Consider the following 21,504-nt stretch of genomic DNA (forward strand, 5'->3'; position numbering starts at 1 on the left):
GTAGACATACTACAACCCATCTTCTAGGTGACAAATAAGCATGTGGGGTGGGAAGAGAGAGAGAAGCAGTATGGGTCACTGCTAGTGAACTACTCTAACTGGATTTGTGCAGCAGTGGGGTCTCCCCATTCATCACCATGGGCAAAGCAAGAGATGCAACTCTTACCTTTGTATAATAGATTACATTCCAGCCATGAAAAAGTCAGAGGTTCCCACCCACCTTCATCCCCCACCCAGGCCAGAGAACAGGCTTTGCCACATTTCAAGGGCACGTTTGAGAAAGAGAAGGACAAACCAGACGCAAAGGTGGACAGGCCTCCTGCTCCTTGAATTGTGGAAGGTGCAGTTTTCCAGATCACTAACAATGTACACCTACCATGGAAAAGGTACAGACAGTCCACATCTTTTGGCTGCAGCTCAAGGTGGATCCTAGTTTGAAAAATGTGAAGAGTACTGCTCAAAGGCATCCTCTTCATCACTGTTGCTTCACATGTCTGAGGGCCAGACATTGAAATATTATTGGCATTGAAAACATGATCTGGAGCTAAGCTCAGCTGAATGTCGTTGGCAGGTAACTCAGCATTGGCAAGTGGCTGCAGAAGTAAACAAAACTGATGAAGTTGGGACACATCCAACATGTCCTAATATTTAATCTGTTTCCTGCCCAGTGTATAAGATGCAAACGAACTACTTACTCTGGAATATGCATGAGGAATCTGTGACCCACAGTACATAGCGAAACGGTGGAATTTGCCCCCAGAAGATGTAGTAATTGCCACCAACTTGGATGACTTTAAAAGAGGATGAGACAAATTCATGTGCTGTTGACCATGATTGTTGTGTTCTGCCTCTACTGTCAGAGTTAGCATGTCTCTGAATACCAGTTTCTGGGAACCATGGGTCAGGAAAGTGCCACTGTGCTCAGGTTCTGCTTGAGAGCAGAACAGGATGCTTGACTAGATGAGCCGCCTTCTTATGTTTCCCATTGACCCCTGCAGCAGGGGTGATCTTGGGCCAGTCAGTTTTTCTACGCTTAATGGTCTTCACAGCATTGTTGTGAGGATTTAAAAAGGGGGGCGGCATTTTGTGCTAGCCTTCCCCAGCCTGGTGCCCTACAGATGTTTTGGTTTGCAACTCTCATCAGCACCAGTCATTAGAGTTGTGGTTCAAAACAACTTGAGGGCACTAGATGGTTGTTCTAGAGATGGATGTTCTATGTTGTCCTGAGATCCTTTGGGAAAGGGCAAGATAAAAGATAAAGGGGTGGGGATATATTGAAAACTTCTTGGGGCAGGGACTTATATTTTTAATTTATGCTGTGTCAACCACCATATACCTTGGTGATTCTGAATCTCAAGTACAACTGTTTCCCTGAAGTCAATGACGTTTTTCAAGAGTATTGAGTTCAGGGTTGAAGGATGTATTACAAGTAATGGCTTGAAAGTAAAGGAAAGATAATGAATCTTATGGCTACAGCCTTAGCCATGCTTATTTGGGATTAAGCCACATGGAACTCATGTATTTCTGTGTAGGATGCTTGCAGCTGTCTGTCCCTGACTTGCTGGCGCTGACAATGTCAAAGTGAACATTCTTTGCAGGATTGGGGTATAGCAGTTCAGTTAATCAGGACATTGTTTAGCTACACATTACAAAACCCGAAATGCTGTCCAACTATGACCTGCATTCCAAAAGCTCAGAAGATTATATTTTGTACCCATTTACATAGAAAGCTGTCATATACCAAGCCAGGCTGTTGGTCTATCTATTTTCGTGTTGTTGACATTGACTGGCATCAGCTTTCCAGGTTTTCAGATGCAGGAATCTTCCAGCCTTACCTGGAGATGCCAGGGATGGAAGATCGAATAAATAACAAGATCCTGAATCAAAAAGTAGAACTGTTTCCCCATCCTTTTAAAACAGTATATTGGCATAGTTTTAGACTAAAAGGAACACTAGTCTCTTCCACCCCCTCCTTTCTTACCTACTGAACTTCAAAATGCATAGCCAAAACTGGACATACTCTATTGAAGGAATGAGGAATACTGTTCTCAGAAGTGTCAACATGACTTTGACAAGTATCATAAGCTTTCAAGATGACTTACAGCATGATCTGCTAAAAATAGCAGGCTTGCACTTAACTCGACAACTTCCAATGAAATCAGTGGGACTAACTCTTCTTTAACCAGTTCTGATCTGAACTGTTTTCTCCACTCAGAGTAATTCCTTCCTAGAATCTTAATTCCTCAGCTCCTTGAAGGTATTTCACATACAAGTTTCAAGTTCACATTTGCTAATAAACATTTTATTAATGATCTGTTTTGTTGCTTATCTTTCTTCAGAAGACCCTCACCCTCAAGGTGACCCCTCCCATAATATAGGTAAATAGAATGAAAACATGTTAAAAGCATTCATATTCAGTGTAACAAGGGAAAAATGGCTATGTATATGTTGTCATTCATTTTTGGTGATCTTTTATAACAATACAATTGTACCACTGGTCTGATGCAGTGCAAGGCACCTTCGTTTAATACAATTCTTTAAATGTATTTATACATGGATCACTGCCTTGCTGTGGCGAAGGGGCTTGAATAACTCAGAGCAGCTATGAGCTATGCTGTGCAGGGCCACCCAAGATGTACAGGTCATAGTGGAGAGTTTTGACCAAACGTGATCCACCTGGAGCAGGAACCGGCAAGCCACTCCAGTATCCCTGCCAAGAAAACTCCATGGACAAAGACAACAGGCATATAAAAGTTAGGAATTAAAGAACCTTTTAATGGGGATGAAAGAGGAGAGTGCAAAATATGGTCTGAAGCTCAACACCAAAAAAACGAAGATCATGGCCACTGGTCCCATCAACTCCTGGCAAATAGAAGGGGAAGAAATGGAGGCAGTGAGAGATTTTACTTTCTTGGGCTCCATGACCACTGCAGATGGTGACAGCAGCCACGAAATTAAAAGATGCCTGCTTCTTGGGAGAAAAGCAATGGCAAACCTAGACAGCATCATAAAAAGCAGAGACATCACCTTGCCAACAAAGGTCCGTATTGTTAACGCTATGGTTTTCCCAGTAGTGATGTATGGAAGTGAGAGCTGGACCATAAAGAAGGCTGATCACCGAAGAATTGATGCTTTTGAATTATGGTGCTGGAGGAGACTCTTGAGAGTCCCATGGACTGCAAGAAGATCAGACCTATCCATTCTGAAGGAAATCAGCCCTGAGTGCTCACTGGAAGGACAGATCCTGAAGCTGGGGCTTCAATACTTTGGCCACCTCATGAGAAGAGAAGACTCCCTGGAAAAGACCCTGATGTTGGGAAAGATTGAGGGCACAAGGAGAAGGGGACGACAGAGGACGAGATGGTTGGACAGTGTTCTCGAAGTTACCAGCATGAGTTTGACCAAACTGCAGGAAGCAGTAGAAGACAGGAGTGCCTGGCGTGCTCTGGTTCATGGGTCATGAAGAGTCGGACATGACTAAACGACTAAACGACAACAACATAAATGTATACTTAGAAGCTCCATCAAGTTTAATGGGACTTACTCCCAAGTAACTGTATATAGGATGACAGCTTTACTGAGGAATAAACCACATTGAACAGAGTGTGACTTACTTCTGAGTAAACATAAATGTATTTAATCATGCTTTTGAATATAGACTCTGGGGCAGGTCATAATACATATCCATTTTACAGATGGAAAGCAGATTTAAAAAAAAAAAATCTAAGGTTAAATGGCACTGAACTCCATAGCTTAGTAGGAATTTGAAGCTGCATGCCATATTCCTTAAACTCACTACTTTATTCCAATAGGACAGTAACCAATTAATTTCAGAAACAAATATATCACAAGAAAATATGTAGTATGTTCAATTGCATTAGTATAGTTTTAGCTGCCTATCTAGCAGAAAGACAGCATTTTCTCAAAGAAAACACACATCAAATGTTAAGTGTTTGAAGAAATTGTTACAAATGTCATCTGGAATGCATAATGGTCCAGCCACCAAACCAGAGCAACTCTTTTCTGTTGCTAATACTATGCAGGTCTGGGCCCGTAAGGCTGCTGCAATCCTATGCACATTCATCAGCTGACTGGATCAGCTTTCCTCTTTATCATTTGATTTTGCTGATTGCATAAACTGGTTTTTAATGCTCTGGTGCTTGTGCCTTCAAGGGTCCCCTCTGTGTCTTGACTTGCAAAGGAGGCAAAGTTTGCAATGGGACTCTAGTTCGATCTTGCATCTCATGCAAAACCTTTTTCTTTCTAGTTGTCATAGTTAACATTGCTTAGAGCATTTCCTCAGCTGAGAATTTGAATCAGGGAGAGAGAAACCTAACCAAATGAAAATGCAAACTAGCAAATGAAAGAAAACACTTATTAAAAAAACCCCAACAACAACAACAACCACCCTAGGGCAAACTGACTGATCTATACTGATCTATAGTAGTAAGGCTGTCTAACAAGTGGTCATGTTGGCATCAAAATTATGACTCCCTGTGATTTAGTCTGATGCATGCTTACTCAGAAATCACTACTGACTTTGGACCTTCCAGACATCTTCGTTATTGTGCATTCATGATGACTGGTGCTCATGACAGTATCAGGGAAGTTATATGTAATCCTGCTTTCGATTAATTATTTTATTTATGGAAATTTTTGACATATAGCAATGTTGACATAAAACAACATTGTAAGCAGAGTATAGCAATAATGTACAGTAAAAAAATAGGGGAAAGTATAAGTAGACAGTGCTCTACTTCTGCATTTACTAAGTTCTGCCCCTCAGGGGGCTTCAGGTTTCCTTATGGTGAGAATATCCCTCCATAGTGGCATTATAGACTCATAGAGTTGGAAGGGACCCTGAGGATCATCTAGTCCAACTTGTAGTACATTTCCATCCTTGTTTAGCTATAAAGAGAGTCAAAATTGTATCAAAAGTTATCCGTTTTGGCAATTCCTTTTACCATCCAATTCTGATAAGTTAATTGTTCAGAAAAAGCCATATTCAGATTCTGCCAACCCTTTACCATAAACCCTGTGGTTTTTCAGTAACCTGCTAATTCTAGGTACCCCCCCAAGAACCACTAGTTCTCAGTATATTGAGCAGCTTCACATGTTAACCTGTGACAGGGCCTTTTCAGTGGTGTTTGCCCAATTGTAGCACACTTGATTCCATTATATACAACTTTCAGGAAGAATTTGAAAACATTCCTGTTTACCCAGGCATTTGGTGACTGAAGAATACTGTGACTGGCAACCCTGAGATCACTGAATGGAAGAAAGTTTTTAACTGTAACTGGTTTTAGATGTTTTTAACTGTAATTGTTTTTATAATGCTTTAACTGTTTTAGAACGCTTACGCTTTGTTATTGTTTTTAAATTGTGCATCTGTTTGCCACCCTGGGCTCCTTTGAAAGGGTGAGATATAAATTCAATAAATAATAATAATAACAACAACTGTTAAGGGTTTGACCTGGAGGCATAATTTGATCTGTGATAATCAGTGGCGTAGCGTGGGTTGTCAGCACCCGGGGCAAGGCAAGTAATTTGCGCCCCCTAACCCATGGATTTGCGCCCCCTAACCTGTGGATTTGCGCCCCCTAACCCTAACCCCCAGATGTTGCGCCCGGTGCGGCCGGCCCCCCCTGCACCCCCCACGCTACGCCACTGGTGATAATTAATGTATTAGTGAATACTGTGTTCCAGAATTCCTTTATGTAGTGACACCCCCCATCATAGACTGAGTAGCTTCCTCTCTCCCCACACCCTTTCCAGCAGTCCCTTAAAAGTATCTGGATTTATTCTGTGCATTTTGAGTGGGGTCCAGTATTAACTATTATAACTTTGAATGTTGCTTCCTAAATGCTTGCTGACATTGTCTGTTGGAGTGCTTTATCTCACTTTATCTTCTGGTAGCTACAGGTTTATGCTTTCAATGCTGTTTGCAACTGCAAAAGTTTCAGGGTGGACATGCTGCTGTGCACCAGTGCACACGCCATAACTTTCTGCTGAGAACCTGCACATTTTTTATCCCACAAGTGCTCCACTTTTGTGGTGCTATAGCATAAGAGTGCCCCTCTAGATGGCAATAATGTGATGATGCAGAGGAAGTATCACGGAACAACTAATAAAGTGGATGCATGGATGGTTTGGCATAAATCCACCACTAACGTACTACTTCTGTATAAACTGGGATGTTGCAAAATACACTTACAAAAAACCAGTCTGAAGGGATGCTTTGAGGAGACGAAGTCTGCAATCCTAAACCCATTTACTTCCCGACCACAGTCTACTTGTGCGTCAACATGCACAGAATCCTGCTGTTGCTCTCAGTGGAAAGTAAGCATGGGCCGGCAGCCTTACTCCTCTCCTAACGCTGCGCACATTTCCCACCGAGTAACCCGAACCAGCTGGGGCTGCGCATCTGTTGCGGATCACCCAATCTCTGGAGCCACAACTGCCGAGTGCTCACTTAATTCCACCAAGGCGGAGAGGCCTGGCGCCCCAGCACCCACCCCATTTAGGACTGCGGCCTCTCTGGGCAAGGAGACAGTTTGCAAGACGACAGTTACTCCGGAATAAAGCTGATAGCGGGAAAGCAAACAGCCAGGAAGTAGAGCAAAACTTTCAAAGTGGTGGGAAGGTGGAAAAGAACCAACTCTCCGAGAAAAGAAGAAGAGAGCTGGCGGGTACCTAGTGCGCCTGGCCATGCATCTGACCCCTTAACGGGGCTGGGTGTGGGGGGAGCCTTGGAGAGCGACTGGCGAAGAGCAATGCCCTGCACGGCCTTCGCGGGGAGACAGCCCGGCCCTTCCCGTGTCGCAGGAGTGAGGCAAGCCGCCGCCTAGCTGCGCGCAGGAGGAGACGCCGAACAGGTGGCCAGAGGCAGCGGCTGGCGCGCCAGGAAGGGAGCGGGCGAGCAGCGAGCGAGCGAGCGAGGAGCGAGCATGCCTGCTTAGCGCTGGCGACAGCGGCGGCGCCCCGCTCCTCCTCCCTCCGCAGCATGTGAACGGGCGCCCGCCCGGGCCTCCCCCTTCGCGCCGCCACGGGACTCCGCCGACTTGGTAGCTGCAGGCTCCGCCAGCCGCCCGCCCTCGGGCCGGGCTCCCGCTTGGCGCTGCTGGCCGGGCGCGGAAGCGGGGAAGCGCGAAGGGCCAGCCGAGCGGCGCTCGTCTCCCTCCGCGCTGCCGCCGATCTGCGCGTAGCAGCAGCAGCAGCAGCAGCAGCGGGCTCCGGGAAGCGGCGGGCCGAGGATCGGGGCCGGGAGCCGCGCTGGGCGGCAGGATGAAAGTCACCGTGTGCTTCGGCCGGACCCGGGTGGTCGTGCCCTGCGGGGACGGCCAGATGAAAGTTTTCAGTCTGATCGAGCAAGCGGTGACCAGGTACAGGAAGGCGATCGCCAAGGTGAGTGTGTGGGCGCGACGTGGGGGCCGAAGGGTGGGGTGGGGTGGGGGAGCTGGGCGGCGGGGAGGGGGAGAGAACTTGGGCGAGGTGAGCAGGAAAGACGGGCTGGAGGCGAAGGAGCAGCAGCAGCTGGAGGAGGAGGGAGAGCGAGCGAGCGAGAGAGGGCGCCTGGGATCAATATGGCGCTTCCTGGAGAGGGGAGGGAGCTGGAAAGAGAGGCAAAAAGTGGAGGCTGGTGGGGAAGGGAGCCGGAGGAGCGAGCGGGGCTCCGATCGGGACACCCCCAGCCCGGGGTTGGGAGCTTTGTCAGCTGAGCTGGAGCTGGGATTCGGAAAGTCTCCCAAGGAAGCGTGGACGAGAGTTTGGGGGAGCAGGGATCGCTTCCTCTCGCTTTCCGTCGTCGTCCGCTGCCGCCTCCCCCTTCCCGCCCCGGGACAGTAAACTTTCAAGCGCCCAGAGCTCTTGTATCCGTCCCTGTTACTGATCCAGAAGGAGGAGAGTGTGCGTGTGTGAGAGAGAGCGCGATTGGAAATGGGAAGCTTCCGAGTTTGGGGCTGGCTGAACATCATGGCTCCTTTCCCCCCCTTTTGTGCTTCTTCGCTGAGATTTGTGGTTCTTGCCTGTTGTTTTTTTAAGTCCGGTGTGGCCAGATACACAGTTGCAAAAGAGAGTCGCGCGTGGCTTTTGGGGCCTGAACTCTTTGTTGCAGTTTTTGTGTTGGGTGTGTGTGTGTGTGTTTGGAAGCGGCAAGTGGTCGTCGTGGCCGTAGTTCAGCCTCTCTCCCCCCATTCCCACTTATAAAGACCCCCGCCCACCCCCTCCAATCACGTAGTTCTTTCGAGGAGGATGGTGTTGGGGAGCTGTTGTGTTGCATTCATCGCCTATGCACGCCGAGGGTTGCAAAGCACAGCTAGGCTGTTAGATGTCACTTAAGGCTGACATCTCTCCAGTTGCAATTGTTACACGGAGTTGTAGTTCGGCGTTGTTGTTCAACAGCGAGTTATATCCACAGAGGTGTGTGGGTTTTCGAAAACAACAACAACGCTGTGTTATTATTTTTGAAAGAAAAAAACCCTTCTTTCATTCCTTCCTGCACCGGGTAAATTTCACCCCACCCCCCTCTCTTCGTGAGCTGTGGTTACTGCAAAGACTTGAAATCCAGCCCCAGGCTTTCCAGCTAGTCCAGGCCGGAGAGAGAAAACCCTAAACATGAAATCATGGAGTTCTCATGCATAGGAACAGTAACTGAGTTCTGCTATTAAAAAATAAATAAACTCCGAGCTTTATTTTTCTTCCACTTCCTTTCAGCTCTCAAACACAGAATTGGTTAACTAAAGCAAAAATTAGATTTCTTTTTTTAAAAATTCTTTCAAGTGAGTTCTATTTTCCTGTAAGATAAATAGCTGTGCCTTGATTATAATTGTGCAGGTCACATTTTCCACAAATTACGGGCTGTACCCAACTAAGTGCTACTCAGAGTAAACCCACTGATATTAATGGGCATAGGTTAGTCACTTTAATTCATTTTGGTGGGCCTTCTTTGAATGTGGCTTAACATTGGATGCAGCCATCATATCCTCACCATGCTTCCTGAAACACTGTCAGCATGTAGAGTGTGTTTGCCTACTTTTGTATGGGGAAGGAGAGAGTGAGGCTGTAAGACACCCCAGGGACCGAAATCCCTCCTTTGCACAATTGCCTTTTTGGATGGTGGGAAACATAAGCAACTGTTTAATTGTGGGTTTCATGAGGTGCTGAACAAAATTAGAATATGCCCAGAACTGTAACTGCTCTGTTGTTCTGGAGCACACTGTCCACTGGAGTTCACATGTCCTCCTGCCTCATATAAAGCTTGCTTGGATTTTTACTGGATTTGCAGGACGCCTGCAAAATAATAATAATAATAATAATAATAATAATAATAATAATAATAATAAATTCTGATGTAGTTTTGGCAGAATACATAGCTATTTGTAATGTTCAGCTCTTCTGCCTTATTGTAAGATACAATCCCTTTTCTAAAACAGAAAGAAAATACATTCTGTAATTCTGTAACTTTCCCTTTGACTGACAAGTTGATTGCAGGCTTTCATTCTAGAGATGTTTAGTTCTCATCTCTATCTTGCAGCTTGGGGAATTTTTTTTGGACTTTGTAATTGAGAGAGAGCATAGGTAATTACAGGAAGGGGTGTTTGGGTAAGCCATACAATCCTTTTCTGTTGATATTCCTACTTCCCAGTATATTTTAGAACCGTGCATTGAAAATAACAAAACACAGTAGACTCTAGATTCAAAGGTAGCTGGCAAATAAGTCTTGTGTGCTCACAGTGCTACTTGTTCTGGGTGGGGGACCAAATCCATGGGAAAATCCAAATGACATAAGGAAATACAAACAAAAAAGGCCCCTGTTAGGAAAATAAGCAACCTATTTATTTTGGAAAACAAAATAGGACACCCCCCCATCGAGGTATGTAAGCTCCTAAGAAGTGTTTTTATTCACAGCTTGAACCCCCATCCAAAGTGCAAGAAAATGCCTTGCTGTGAAGAGGAGAGCTGGCTTTTAGTGAGAGACAAGCCCAGCAGGTTGTGAGTCATATCAGAATGGCTGGTAGAGGCAGCAGCAGCAGCAGCAGCAGCATGTTGCCTGCAAACCGCAGGACAGCGTGAAAAGAAAGGTGCTGTTGCTTATATAGCACTTCCTTTGACATGCCCAGCACTTCTTAAAGCCAAATGAAAGGTGGTGCATGATGGAGTTTTCATTTTGAAACAGGCAACTGGAGATGATTGCAGAGGCACCTTGGGAAGTAGGGTATCACACATATAACAGGCTGGAGGTTGCTGCTGTTTTGCATGCTATGGATTTGCTCTAAAAAAACTTGCCTGAAATAGATTTTTATTATATTTATATTTATTATTATATTATATTTATATCTCACTTTTATTCCAAGGAGCTCAAAGTGGCATACCTGTTTCCCTCCCCTTCTCCATTTTATCCTAGCAACAACCCTGTGTGGTAGGCTAGACTGCAAGATAGTAACTCACCCAAGGTCACCCATTGGAGTCCATGGCTGAGTGGGGATGTAAACTCTAGTCTCTGGATCCCAGGTCCTAGTTTGATGCTCTAATCACTACACCACACTGGCAAGAATGTGAAGTAAGAATCTTGCTGACCTATTGCAGTCGTTAAGAGTCGTCAACAGGCTCATCACAGCTATCTGCCAATCACCCAATCCCACCACCCTTCTGAGTAATACCCCTCCCCACCTTCTCACTATATAGAAGGGTCTGGTGACTTCTGTTTCAGTGTATCTGAAGAAGTGTGCATGCACACGAAAGCTCATACCAAGAACTAACTTGGTTGGTCTTTAAGGTGCTACTGGAAGGAATTTTTTTATTTTGTTTTGACTATGGCAGACCAACACGGCTACCTATCTGTAACTGAATCTTGGGCTGTTACTCATGTACCCTTTGACACCTCCCTTTCCTTAAAAAATAATAAAATTGGCTTGTTTGGGCACTGCAGCCAACCCCCCCTTACTTTCAGCAAATGTGTTCATACTCTTGTTCTCAAGAAGTTATCTTCCTCTGTTATATCAGCCATTGATAACTTCTTGGAATACAAGGTCTTAACTCTAGCTGAATACAGTATCAGGTTATGCATGGTTGCACATGGGTAGGGAAAAGAGATTAGAGAGGTGGCTCACGAGACTCCTTCAGTTCTGTGGTTAAAAGGTGGGAAACGATTCTCAAAGGGTTTTGACAGAGTTTCAAGTTTGCTTTTCACTGTTTGCTCTCTGCTTCCCAAACAATTAACGTTTGGGATTGTTTCAACATTGCACCACAGCAAACTTGGATTTGCAACAAAGTGTTATTTGGAAGGAGGCTCCAGACAATCTTGTTTTCCTAAGTGCAACAACAGCATGATATACAGTAATGGTACACAAACATCAACCTGTAGCATTCGTGCTTAGTGTACTTAGGGGCACACTTAAGATGTTTAAGCATATACTTAAAAATCTAATGTATGAAGAGTCCCTTTGTTTTTGGAGAGAGATGCCTCTCACTCAGATATGCCAGCTCACAGTGTATGGGGTGTGTGAGTGTGTGAGGACTTTAAGGTGATGATGTTTTCAAGCTCTCAAACCCCAGAGGTGGTTCAGACATGTCAGAGGGCTGTAGCATATGCTTTTCTGCATGACTGAATAATAATTTCATATGGCAATATTTTCATTCAGCAGAGATGCCTAGGCATCTCCAGAACTTTATTAAGTTGTACATTAAATGTGCATCCTCTCCCTCTCCCAGAGCACCACATTATAAAAGTACTTAACTGAATACCTAAATGTGCATTATGTGAAATGTTTTGCAGTCAGTGCTGCCATCCATAAGAAAATACTATGCCACTAATTTAAATGTTTGCTTATCCTATTTCTAATCTGCTCTTTACCCTATGGTTATAGAGCAGATTATAGCAATCAAATGTACAATACTGAATGCTTTATGGGAAAGGGTGGGGAATCTGTGGTCCTCCCAGATGTTTCAAGCCCACAACTCCCATCTTCCTTGACCATTGGCAGTGTTAGCTGGTGATGATGAATTCTGGAGTTGAACAAGATGTAGAGGGTCAGCTCACAGGTTTCCCACTGCTGCGTTATGGCCTCACCCCATCTACAAAAAGCTTTATGGTATGGTTAAACTTGATTGGGAGAAATTGTACAAATAACTTCAAAATAAAGGATATGAAAATGGATGCCATATATTTAAATATTCAAATATACTGATAGATTGCCCTGCTGGTATTATTGGTCAAAATGTTTTGCATTTGAACAGTAAACCTTTGAAACACTCATTGTATTCTTTTTCTAGTCTTATGCAGGCAGTTGGCATCTACCGAAAGTTTATTTGACGTATTTGAATATGTTTTATACATAACAACTCCTGCCGGTGCCTGTGGGGTGTGTGTGTGTTTGTGTGCACGCACCTAGGGGTGGTGGAACGAAAATGAAATTCCTTAAAACAGCATGTCCCTCCTTTAAAACAATCTTGATGACAACCTTATTAAAGCCTAACATTATCCACAGCCATCTCTTGTTTCTCTTGCCCAGGGGTTGGCAAGGTTTACCTCGCCTGGGCTGGTTCACTCCAGTGGAGATCCCTCCATGGGCCAGATCATGCACCCGCACCTGCAGTTTCTGGTGTCTGCGCAGACGTGATTTCCAGCACTGTGGAAGCGAGTCCCCACGCTGCGCTGCACTGGTTTAGTGCAGCACATGGGGGCTTGCTGAGCAGGTGGCTTGGTCTGGGGGCGGCTCATGGGCCGGTTAAACAACCCCTGTGGACTGCTTGTGGCCGATGGGCCTTAAGTTGCCAACCCCTGCTCTTGCCTTTGCCAGTCCTTGTCTTCCTCTGTAGCAACTCTGAAATGTAGATTGTGTGCTCTTTGGGGCATGTATCTTCCCTTTCTTAAGTTAGTTTGTGACGTGTAACATACACTATGTAAATCATGGATGGAGAACCTTGATCATTCAGAAGTTGTTGGGCTTCATCATTCCCGACCACTGGCCATGCTGGCTGGGGAGTGAGAGTTGTTGCAAGTCCAACATCTTCGGGGGCGGGGTGTCGCGTAGGTTTCCTATCCTTCGTATAAATATTCTGTTGGGCTATCCTATTCATGCTTACTTGAAAGTAAATTCCATTGTGCTTAGTGGAACTTACTCCAGGTAGACACGGTAGATTCCAGGTTCACCTATAAAAATGCTTTTACTAGAGGAAAGAATTAACCCATAAAAGCTACCATCAATTTAGGCATGACGAGGTCTGAAAAGTGACTATATTATCCTATGCACATCTGCCTACTCACATTTAAGAGTCGTAGATCTCAATGGAATTTACTCCCAAGTAAGTATCTATGTACAAGTGTAGCCAAAGGCTTCAATCCTCCACACACTTGCCAGGAACTAAGCCCCATTGACCACAGTGAAGCTGACTTCCAATTAAACATGCACATGCTTGCACAATAGGGCTGCAGTTCTGTACATGCTTACCTGGGGCAAAATCTCATGGAGCTCAGTGTGACTTCTAAGTAGCAGACATGCATAGCATAGGGGTGTCAGAGAACTCATATAGAAACAGGAGCAGAAATTGGTGAAACTCACTTATTTGCTTCCATGTCTGGAAGGCAAATCAGTCAGGTGAAAACAATCAGTATTCACTTTTGTCTTTCAGGCTGTAAATGATAAGTAATTGATTGCCCCCCTTCCCATCTGCATTGCATTTCCTCTGCACTGAAATTGATGGCGTGAAATAATGTAATCAGTTATGTACTTTATTATTTAAAATTTTGCCCAGCCCAGCAGACAAAGAGATGAACAACAGTTTTTTTTGAAAGCCAAACTAACTGCAGTAGAAAGGAAACAGTGCTGTATGTGACAAACATGGGTCAGAATTTGATTTTTTCTTGCATCCCTAGCCTAAGATTACCTGTTGGATACCTCAGTGGCAGGATCAACTTTGTAGCTATATAGAACTTTGTAGAATTGTTCTAGCTCTGCTTTTCCTTTTCTTGACATGCCCTCGTGGCAGTAGTCTGTCAGAGTCATATTATTTTGCAAATTAAAAAGCAAAAGATGAATTCTCGGGTGCTGATAATACCTTTTATAGGAAGCAGTGCTCAAAATTAAGTCAAGTATAATACAAATGACATCTTTTGTTGTTGTTGGAATGGGATCATTATGCTAGGAAAATGAAAAGTTAATTACATGGCAAGAGACAGAAGTTGCTATAAAAAGGAGACTTAAGAAAACACAGGACTAAATGCACCTTATTTTGTCTACTGTATTTTATAATAATGGGGAGATTGAATAATGTCCCATCCTTGCACTTTGGGCTGTGGAGACCCAAAGACATGTAAGTGGAAATTTGTGCTTCTTGTTGAATGCAAAATAAGTCTGTAAGGTAGCGTTGGGAACCTTTCTTTAAAAAAAAAAAAAATTATTAAGAATTTTTAATACAATACATAAGAATAAACAGTATAACATATATCTCAGCATAGTTTCACCACTTCTTTGGACTTCCTCTCATCTCCCGCTCCTACCTTCATTCCAATAAAATTTGCCAGCAATTTATCATCTTGATTCTACTCTTATATCTAATTTTCTGGTCTCCAATCCCCTTTAACCAAATCTTAGAAATTTAACTATAATTTAATAATTATTCAAAAAAATTTAATTATTTTAAATTGTTACATAGCTTATCTTCATTACTCCATCTAGTTTAGTGGTGCCATATTATTTATGATCCAGCATCCTTCTTAACATTCAACCAAATTACAATGTTTTTGCAAATAAATCTTGAATTTCTTCCAGTCTTCTTCCATCCTCTCCTCTCCCAGGTCTCGGATTCTGCCAGTCATTTCTGCCAGTTCCATGTAGCCTATCAGTTGTGTCTGCCATTCTTCCAGTGTGGGTAGATCTTGGGTTTTCCAGTATTTAGCGATAAGTATCCTTGCTGCCGTTGTTGCATACAGGAAAAAAGTTCGGTCCTTCTTTGCCACCCTCTGACCGATAATGCCCAAAAGGAAGGCCTCTGGTTTCTTAAGGAAGGTATACCTAAATACCTTTTTCAGCTCATTATATATCATTTCCCAAAAGGCCTTCACTTTAGGACAGGTCCACCAGAGGTGAAAGAATGTTCCTTCATTCTCTTTACATTTCCAACATTTATTATCAGACAAATGGTATATTTTGCGAGTTTGACTGGGGTCATGTACCATCTATATATCATTTTCATAACATTTTCTTTCAAAGCATTACATGCAGTGAAATTCAACCCAGAGGTCCACAACCTTTCCCAGTCCTCAAACATGATATTATGTCCAATATCCTGTGCCCATTTAATCATGACCGATTTGACCGTTTCATCTTGTGTATTCCATTTTAACAGCAAGTTATACATTCTTGAAAGTACCTTAGTCCTAGGTTCTAACAGTTCTGTTTCCAATTTCGATTTCTCCACCTGGAATCCTAACTTTTTGTCATTTTTAAACATTTCTTTAATCTGAGAGTAATGTAACCAGTCTCGCACTTTATCCTTCATTTTCTCAAAACTCTGCAATTTCCAGTTGTCTCCATCTTTTTCTAGTATTTCCCAATATTTTGGCCATTTGGCCTCCATATTGAGTCTTTTTCGGGCCTTAGCTTCCAAAGATGAGAGCCACCTTGGAGTTTTGTTTTCCAATAAGTCTTTATATTTTATCCAGACATTAAACACTGCCTTTCTGACAATATGGTTCTTAAAGGCCTTATTGATCTTAACCTTGTCATACCATAAGTATGCATGCCAACCAAAAGCATTGTTAAAACCTTCCAGATCCAATACATCAGTGTCTTTGAGAAGTAGCCAGTCTTTTAGCCAGCAGAAAGCTGCTGACTCATAGTACAACCTTAGGTCTGGCAGGGCAAAGCCCCCTCTTTCTTTCGCATCAGTTAATATCTTAAACTTAATTCTGGGCTTTTTGCCCTGCCAGACCTTTCATTCCCCAGATGTTGCTGGCTCGCACATTGCAGCAATCCAGTTGTGCCAGCGCATAGGCAGCTGTGGCCAAGGTATCCCATGATTGACAACTGTTTAAAATCATAATACAGTGGTACCTCACAAGACAAATGCCTTGTAAGACGAAAAACTCGCAAGACGAAAGAGTTTTTCGTTTTTTGAGTTGCTTCGCAAGACGAATTTCCCTATGGGCTTGCTTCGCAAGACGAAAACGTCTTGCAAGTTTGTTTCTTGTCTTGCAAGTTTGTTTCCTTTTTCTTAAAACCGTGCATTCAGGGGGTGCAGTTGCGACTTGACTTCGAGGAGCAACTCATAGCACGCGGTGTGGTAGCCTTTTTTGAGGTTTTTGAAGACTTTGGTGATTTTTGAAGCTTTTCCAAAATCCGTGCTTCGCAAGACGAAAAAATCGCAAGACGAAAAAACTCGCAGAACGAATTAATTTTGTCTTGCGAGGTACCACTGTACTTTAAACCAGTTCTGGGGAACCAAATGCAGCCCTCCAGTCTTCTCTTTCCGGTCCTCTGGACTTACTGCCCTCCCAAGCCATGCCACCACTAGCCTTGCTGTGCACCAAAACTATGTTTTTACCTCGATGGAATGTATCCTTGAACTCCAATAATGCTTCTTTCTTGCTTGTATGGGTTGTGTGATTGTGAAGAAACTAGCCTACTGTCTAAAGACAAAATTCACGCTAGTTGCTCTGATACAGCACCCAGAAGGTTGCCAAGACGGGAATGTGGCTCTTAGGCCATGTTGCCCCACCTCTGCAATTATATGCACAAAACACATGACGTTAAAATTTATTTAAAAGCAACAACAGCAGAGCTCACAAGTAACAATGACCTTAGAAGGCAAAAGCCTGGCAGAATAAAAATGTTTATAACTAGCTAGGTGAAAGACAGTCAGGGAGGCTCCTATCCTTGATAGATTAACTTGGAAGTAAGTCCTGTCTATGAAATTTGCTGTAAATGGCAGCTTTAGGGGAAATAGCAGCTTTGTGCAGAGCACCGTATTTTTTGCTCTATAAGACGCACCAGACCACAAGACGCACCTAGTTTTTGAAGGTGGAAAACAAGAAAAAAATTATTCTGAATCTCAGAAGCCAGAACAGCAAGAGGGATCGCTGTGCAGCGGAAGCAGCAATCCCTCTTGCTGTTCTGGCTTCTGGGATAGCTGCGCAGCCTGCATTTGCTCCATAAGACGCACACACATTTCCCCTTACTTTTTAGGAGGGAAAAAGTGAGTCTTATAGAGCAAAAAATACAGTAATTTTCAGAAGAGAAAATGTCATGGGACGAAAGGGTTAAAAACCTCAGGACGCCATCAATCTGATCCAGATTGCTCCTCCCCATGCAGTTGTGAGTTTAAAAAAGAAAAGGAGAACCCCTGTTTAGGGAAGCTTTTAATGTTTGATGCATTACTGTATTTTAATATTTTTGTTGGAAGCTGCCCGGAGTGGCTGGGGAGGCCCAGCCAGATAGGGTGGGTATAAATAACAAATTATTATTATTATTATTATTATTGGATTTGAATTGGTCAGCCGTGGCTAGAGGGAGCCCAGCATGAAATAAAAATGCATTTTGGTTGCCCTCCTCTGGACACGTTCCACTTTGTCAGTGTCCTTCTTGAACTGTGGTTCCCAGAACTGGACACAGTACTCCAGGTGAGGTCTGACCAGAGCAGAATACAGTGTCACTATTACTTCCCTTGATCTAGATGCAATACTCCTATTGATGCAGCCTAGAATTGCATTGGCTTTTTTAGCTGCCGCGTCACACTGTTGGCTCATGTCAAGTTTGTGGTGAACCAAGACTCCTAGATCCTTTTCACATGTACTGCTCTCAAGCCAGGTGTCACCCATCTTGTATTTGTGCCTCTCATTTTTTTTTGTCCAAGTGCAATACTTTACATTTCTCCCTGTTAAAATTCATCTTGTTTGTTTTGGCCCAGTTCTCTAATCTGTCAAGGTCGTTTTGAAGTGTGATCCTGTCCCCTGGGGTGTTAGCCACCCCTCCCAGTTTGGTGTCACCTGCAAATTTGATCAGGATGCCCTTGAGTCCATCATCCAAGTCGTTGATAAAGATGTTGAATAAGACCGGGCCCAAGACAGAACCCTGTGGCACCCCACTAGTCACTCTTCTCCAGGATGAAGAGGAACCATTGATGAGCACCCTTTGGGTTCGGTCAGTCAGCCAGTTACAAATCCACTGAGTGGTAGCATAGTCAAGACCGCATTTTACCAGCTTCTTTACAAGAATATCATGGGGCACCTTGTCAAATGCCTTGCTGAAATCAAGGTAGGCTACATCCACTGCGTTCCCTTCATCTACCAGGCTTGTAATTCTGTCAAAAAACGAGATCAGGTTAGTCTGACATGACTTATTTTTCAGAAATCCATGCTGACTATTGGTGATCACAGCATTCCTTTCTAGGTGCTCACAGACTGTTTGCTTAATGATCTGCTCCAGAATCTTCCCTGGTATTGATGTCAGACTGACTGGGCGGTAATTATTTGGGTCCTCTCTTTCCCCCCTTTTGAAAATAGGGACAACATTTGCCCTCCTCCAGTCTGCCGGGACTTTGCCTGTTCTCCAGGAATTCTCAAAGAACCAGTGGTTCTGAGATCACATCTGCCAGTTCTTTTAATACTCTTGGATGCAGTTCATCTGGCCCTGGAGACTTGAATAGATCTAAACTAGCCAAGTATTCTTGTACTATCTCCTTAGTTATTCTGGGCTGTGTTTCCTCTGCTGAATCATTTGCTCCAAATTCTTCAGGTCGGGCATTGTTTTCTTTATCGGAGAAGACTGAGGCAAAGAAGGCATTGAGGAGTTCAGCCCTTTCTGTGTCCCCTGTTTGCATTTCACCATCTTCTCCTCTGAGTGACCCCACTGTTTCTTTCTTCTTCCTTTTGCTACAAACATACCCATAAAAGCCTTTTTTGTTGCTTTTAACCTCTCTAGCAAGCCTGAGTTCATTCTGTGCTTTAGCTTTTCTGACTTTGTGTCTACACGTGCTGGCTATTTGTTTGAATTCCTCTTTGGTGGTTTACCCCCTTTTCCATTTTTTGTACACATTCTTTTTTAATCTTAACTCAGTTAAAAGTTCTTTAGATAGCCACCCTGGCTTCTTTAGGCACCTTCCATGTTTCCGTCTCATTGGCATTGCCTGAAGTTGTGCTTTTACTATCTCCCTCTTAACAAACTCCCAGCCATCATGAACTCCCTTTCCTTTTAGTATTACTGTCCATGGGATCTCACCCAGCACTTCCCTAAGTTTTATGAAGTCGGCTTTCTTAAAGTCAAGAAATTGAATCCTAGTATGCTTGGCGAACAGCGGGAAGGTAAACGGCGTTTCCGTGTGCGGCTCTGGCTCGCCAGAGCAGCGATGTCACGCTGGCCACGTGACCCGGAAGTGTCTCCGGACAGCGCTGGCCCCTGGCCTCTTAAGTGAGATGGGCGCACAACCCCAGAGTCTGGCAAGACTGGCCCGTACAGGCAGGGGTACCTTTACCTTTACCTTTATGCTTGGCGAGAGTACTCATCACAGGTTCTCCTGGACACCCGTATCTGTTTGTTGACTGGTAGGCTTGGAGTTGCAGCTATTTTGTACCCGTCTTCCTTGCACTTAAACTGCAAAAATGAACAAGGTTTCATTTTTGAAGTACTGGAGAAGGAAGCCTGCATTTCAAAGCTCTGCAGTGCCCCTGTAGATACTAGCAACTCATTTCCTACTTTGAAGGCTTATATCCTATATAATAGTAGCAAACACAGTTTGAGTGCCACTTCTTACATAGCCAGTCACAAGATGGAAGTTTCAGCAGGCTTCAGAAGCCCCAAGATTTGCAGAAGTTGCTCCCCCATCTCCCTAACCCTAACCCCAAAACAGGCTGATGGACAACTGAGCACAGGACCAGCATAAGACATTCTGACACCTGAGGTGAACCACAAAATGACACTTCCTCTCCAGGGAAGAAGGGGGTGAGTGAGGATCAACATCAGGAACAAGCAGGGAACAATAAACATCCACCTTGGGATCTGCTGCCCATGTAGATCCTGCCGCCTGAGGCTGTTGCCTCACCTTGCCTAATGCATGGATTCTTGAGGGTTGTGTCCCTCTGTTCACAGGTAGCTCTTTGCTCCAGCAGATTGACTTCCAAAAAATGGAGAGGGCAGGGAAGTTGTTTTTTTAAAAAAGAAGAAAAATCTACCTTTCTCTTGCTGCCCCCATAGTATTCAAAACAGGTCCTCCAACCCTTTGATCTGAAGAAGGTTGCAGGGGAATGGGGGCACTGGCAAAAATTGCTTTCTCCTCTTCCATTCGTGGAAACCTCTCCTGGACTGAAGAACCTTCCATGAGCAGGAAGCTGCAACTGGTTGAAACCCATAGCTTTAGGTCCCAGTGTCAAGTATTTATTCCTGAAGGGATTACTCAGTTTTGTTTATAGTTGTATGTGCTAATTGTAAAAGTAGTATGCCACAGCCCCTCTGACAGTAGTTTGGCACCCATCAGGTTTTTTTTAATGTAAATGATACTTTTAATTGGGTGTGGGCACATTATTCAAATTAGCATTTTGCTGTCAAGCTCTTGGTAAGTACAGGCCTCTGTGGCTGAATCACCTTGCATAAGAGAGTGCTTTGAAATATTTAGTTATTCTTTGTTTTCCAAAGCCACCCTTCCTCCTCCTGGAGCCCACCAGCCCTAACAATAACAATAAAATACGAACACATAAAAATGTTTAAAATATCCATAACATCTCCATAAAATTTATCAGCAATCAAAACATGAGGCAGGAAGCAATAAAACTGTTAAATTCCAGCACAACTATGTTCCAAATACCTGGTGGAGGAGAAACATACATTTTGAATCCACACCAGAATGTTATCAGGGGATGACTTGTGACTCCATGGTGGAGCATCTGTTTTGCATGTGCAGAGTCCCAGGTTCAACCCCGGATATCTCCAGTTAGATTTGGAAGAGACCCCTGGCTTGAACCCTGGAGAGGTGCTAACAGTAAGTGTAGACAGTAGTGAGCTAGATGAACCACAATGGCTTAACTTGGCATAAGGCTCCCATCAGTATGGAGGGCACTGGGTTTCATTAAGGATGGACTTCCACAATAGGGTGGCCACCCCTGAAAATGCCCTGTTTCAGTCTTAACACTCCATGTGCCATGCTAATCAATGGCACAATGAACTGCTCCACCCCCAGGTATATAAACTTCATCTTTATTTTGTTTCTACTATTACAGCTAAAAAAGAAGTGACTTGATAAAACCACCTTTCATTTGCTTTTGTTCATGAAAGTTTTGCCATCTTGTGGGAGGCTTTTGTGTGTTGGCACATCTGTTAGTGCTTTTGTATATTGTCCTTCACAGCAGAAAGCCTGTGAATTCCATCTTTGTTGATTCAGTGTGCAGCTCTTTTTCTTGCGTAACTGGTTTTCAGTTCTGTGGGAAACAAGTGTTTGAATTATACCTGTTAGAAAACTCTAAGAGCAACATTGTACAGCCTTCAGTCTTTTGGCTCCTGATCAGTCTTCTAATGAAGG

General features: G+C 43.8%; 1 protein-coding gene across 3 annotated transcripts in view; it reads left to right on the plus strand.

Moving 5' to 3' along the window:
- Nucleotides 1–7,127: 7,127 nt before the first annotated feature.
- The window catches only part of PARD3 (par-3 family cell polarity regulator), a 567,153-nt gene continuing 552,776 nt past the window's right edge, over nucleotides 7,128–21,504 (plus strand). For 2 of the 3 annotated variants that reach the window (XM_079996385.1, XM_079996386.1), the window contains exon 1: nucleotides 7,134–7,404. In XM_079996385.1, the coding sequence (XP_079852511.1) occupies nucleotides 7,285–7,404 (120 nt within the window). In that variant the 5' untranslated portion in view covers nucleotides 7,134–7,284. Of the gene's footprint in view, nucleotides 7,405–21,504 lie in introns of all 3 variants that reach the window. The other variant, XM_079996388.1, reaches the window with a different exon arrangement.

Source organism: Podarcis cretensis (genome assembly GCF_951804945.1).
Source record: "Podarcis cretensis genome assembly, chromosome: 12".
Lineage (NCBI taxonomy): Eukaryota > Metazoa > Chordata > Lepidosauria > Squamata > Lacertidae > Podarcis > Podarcis cretensis.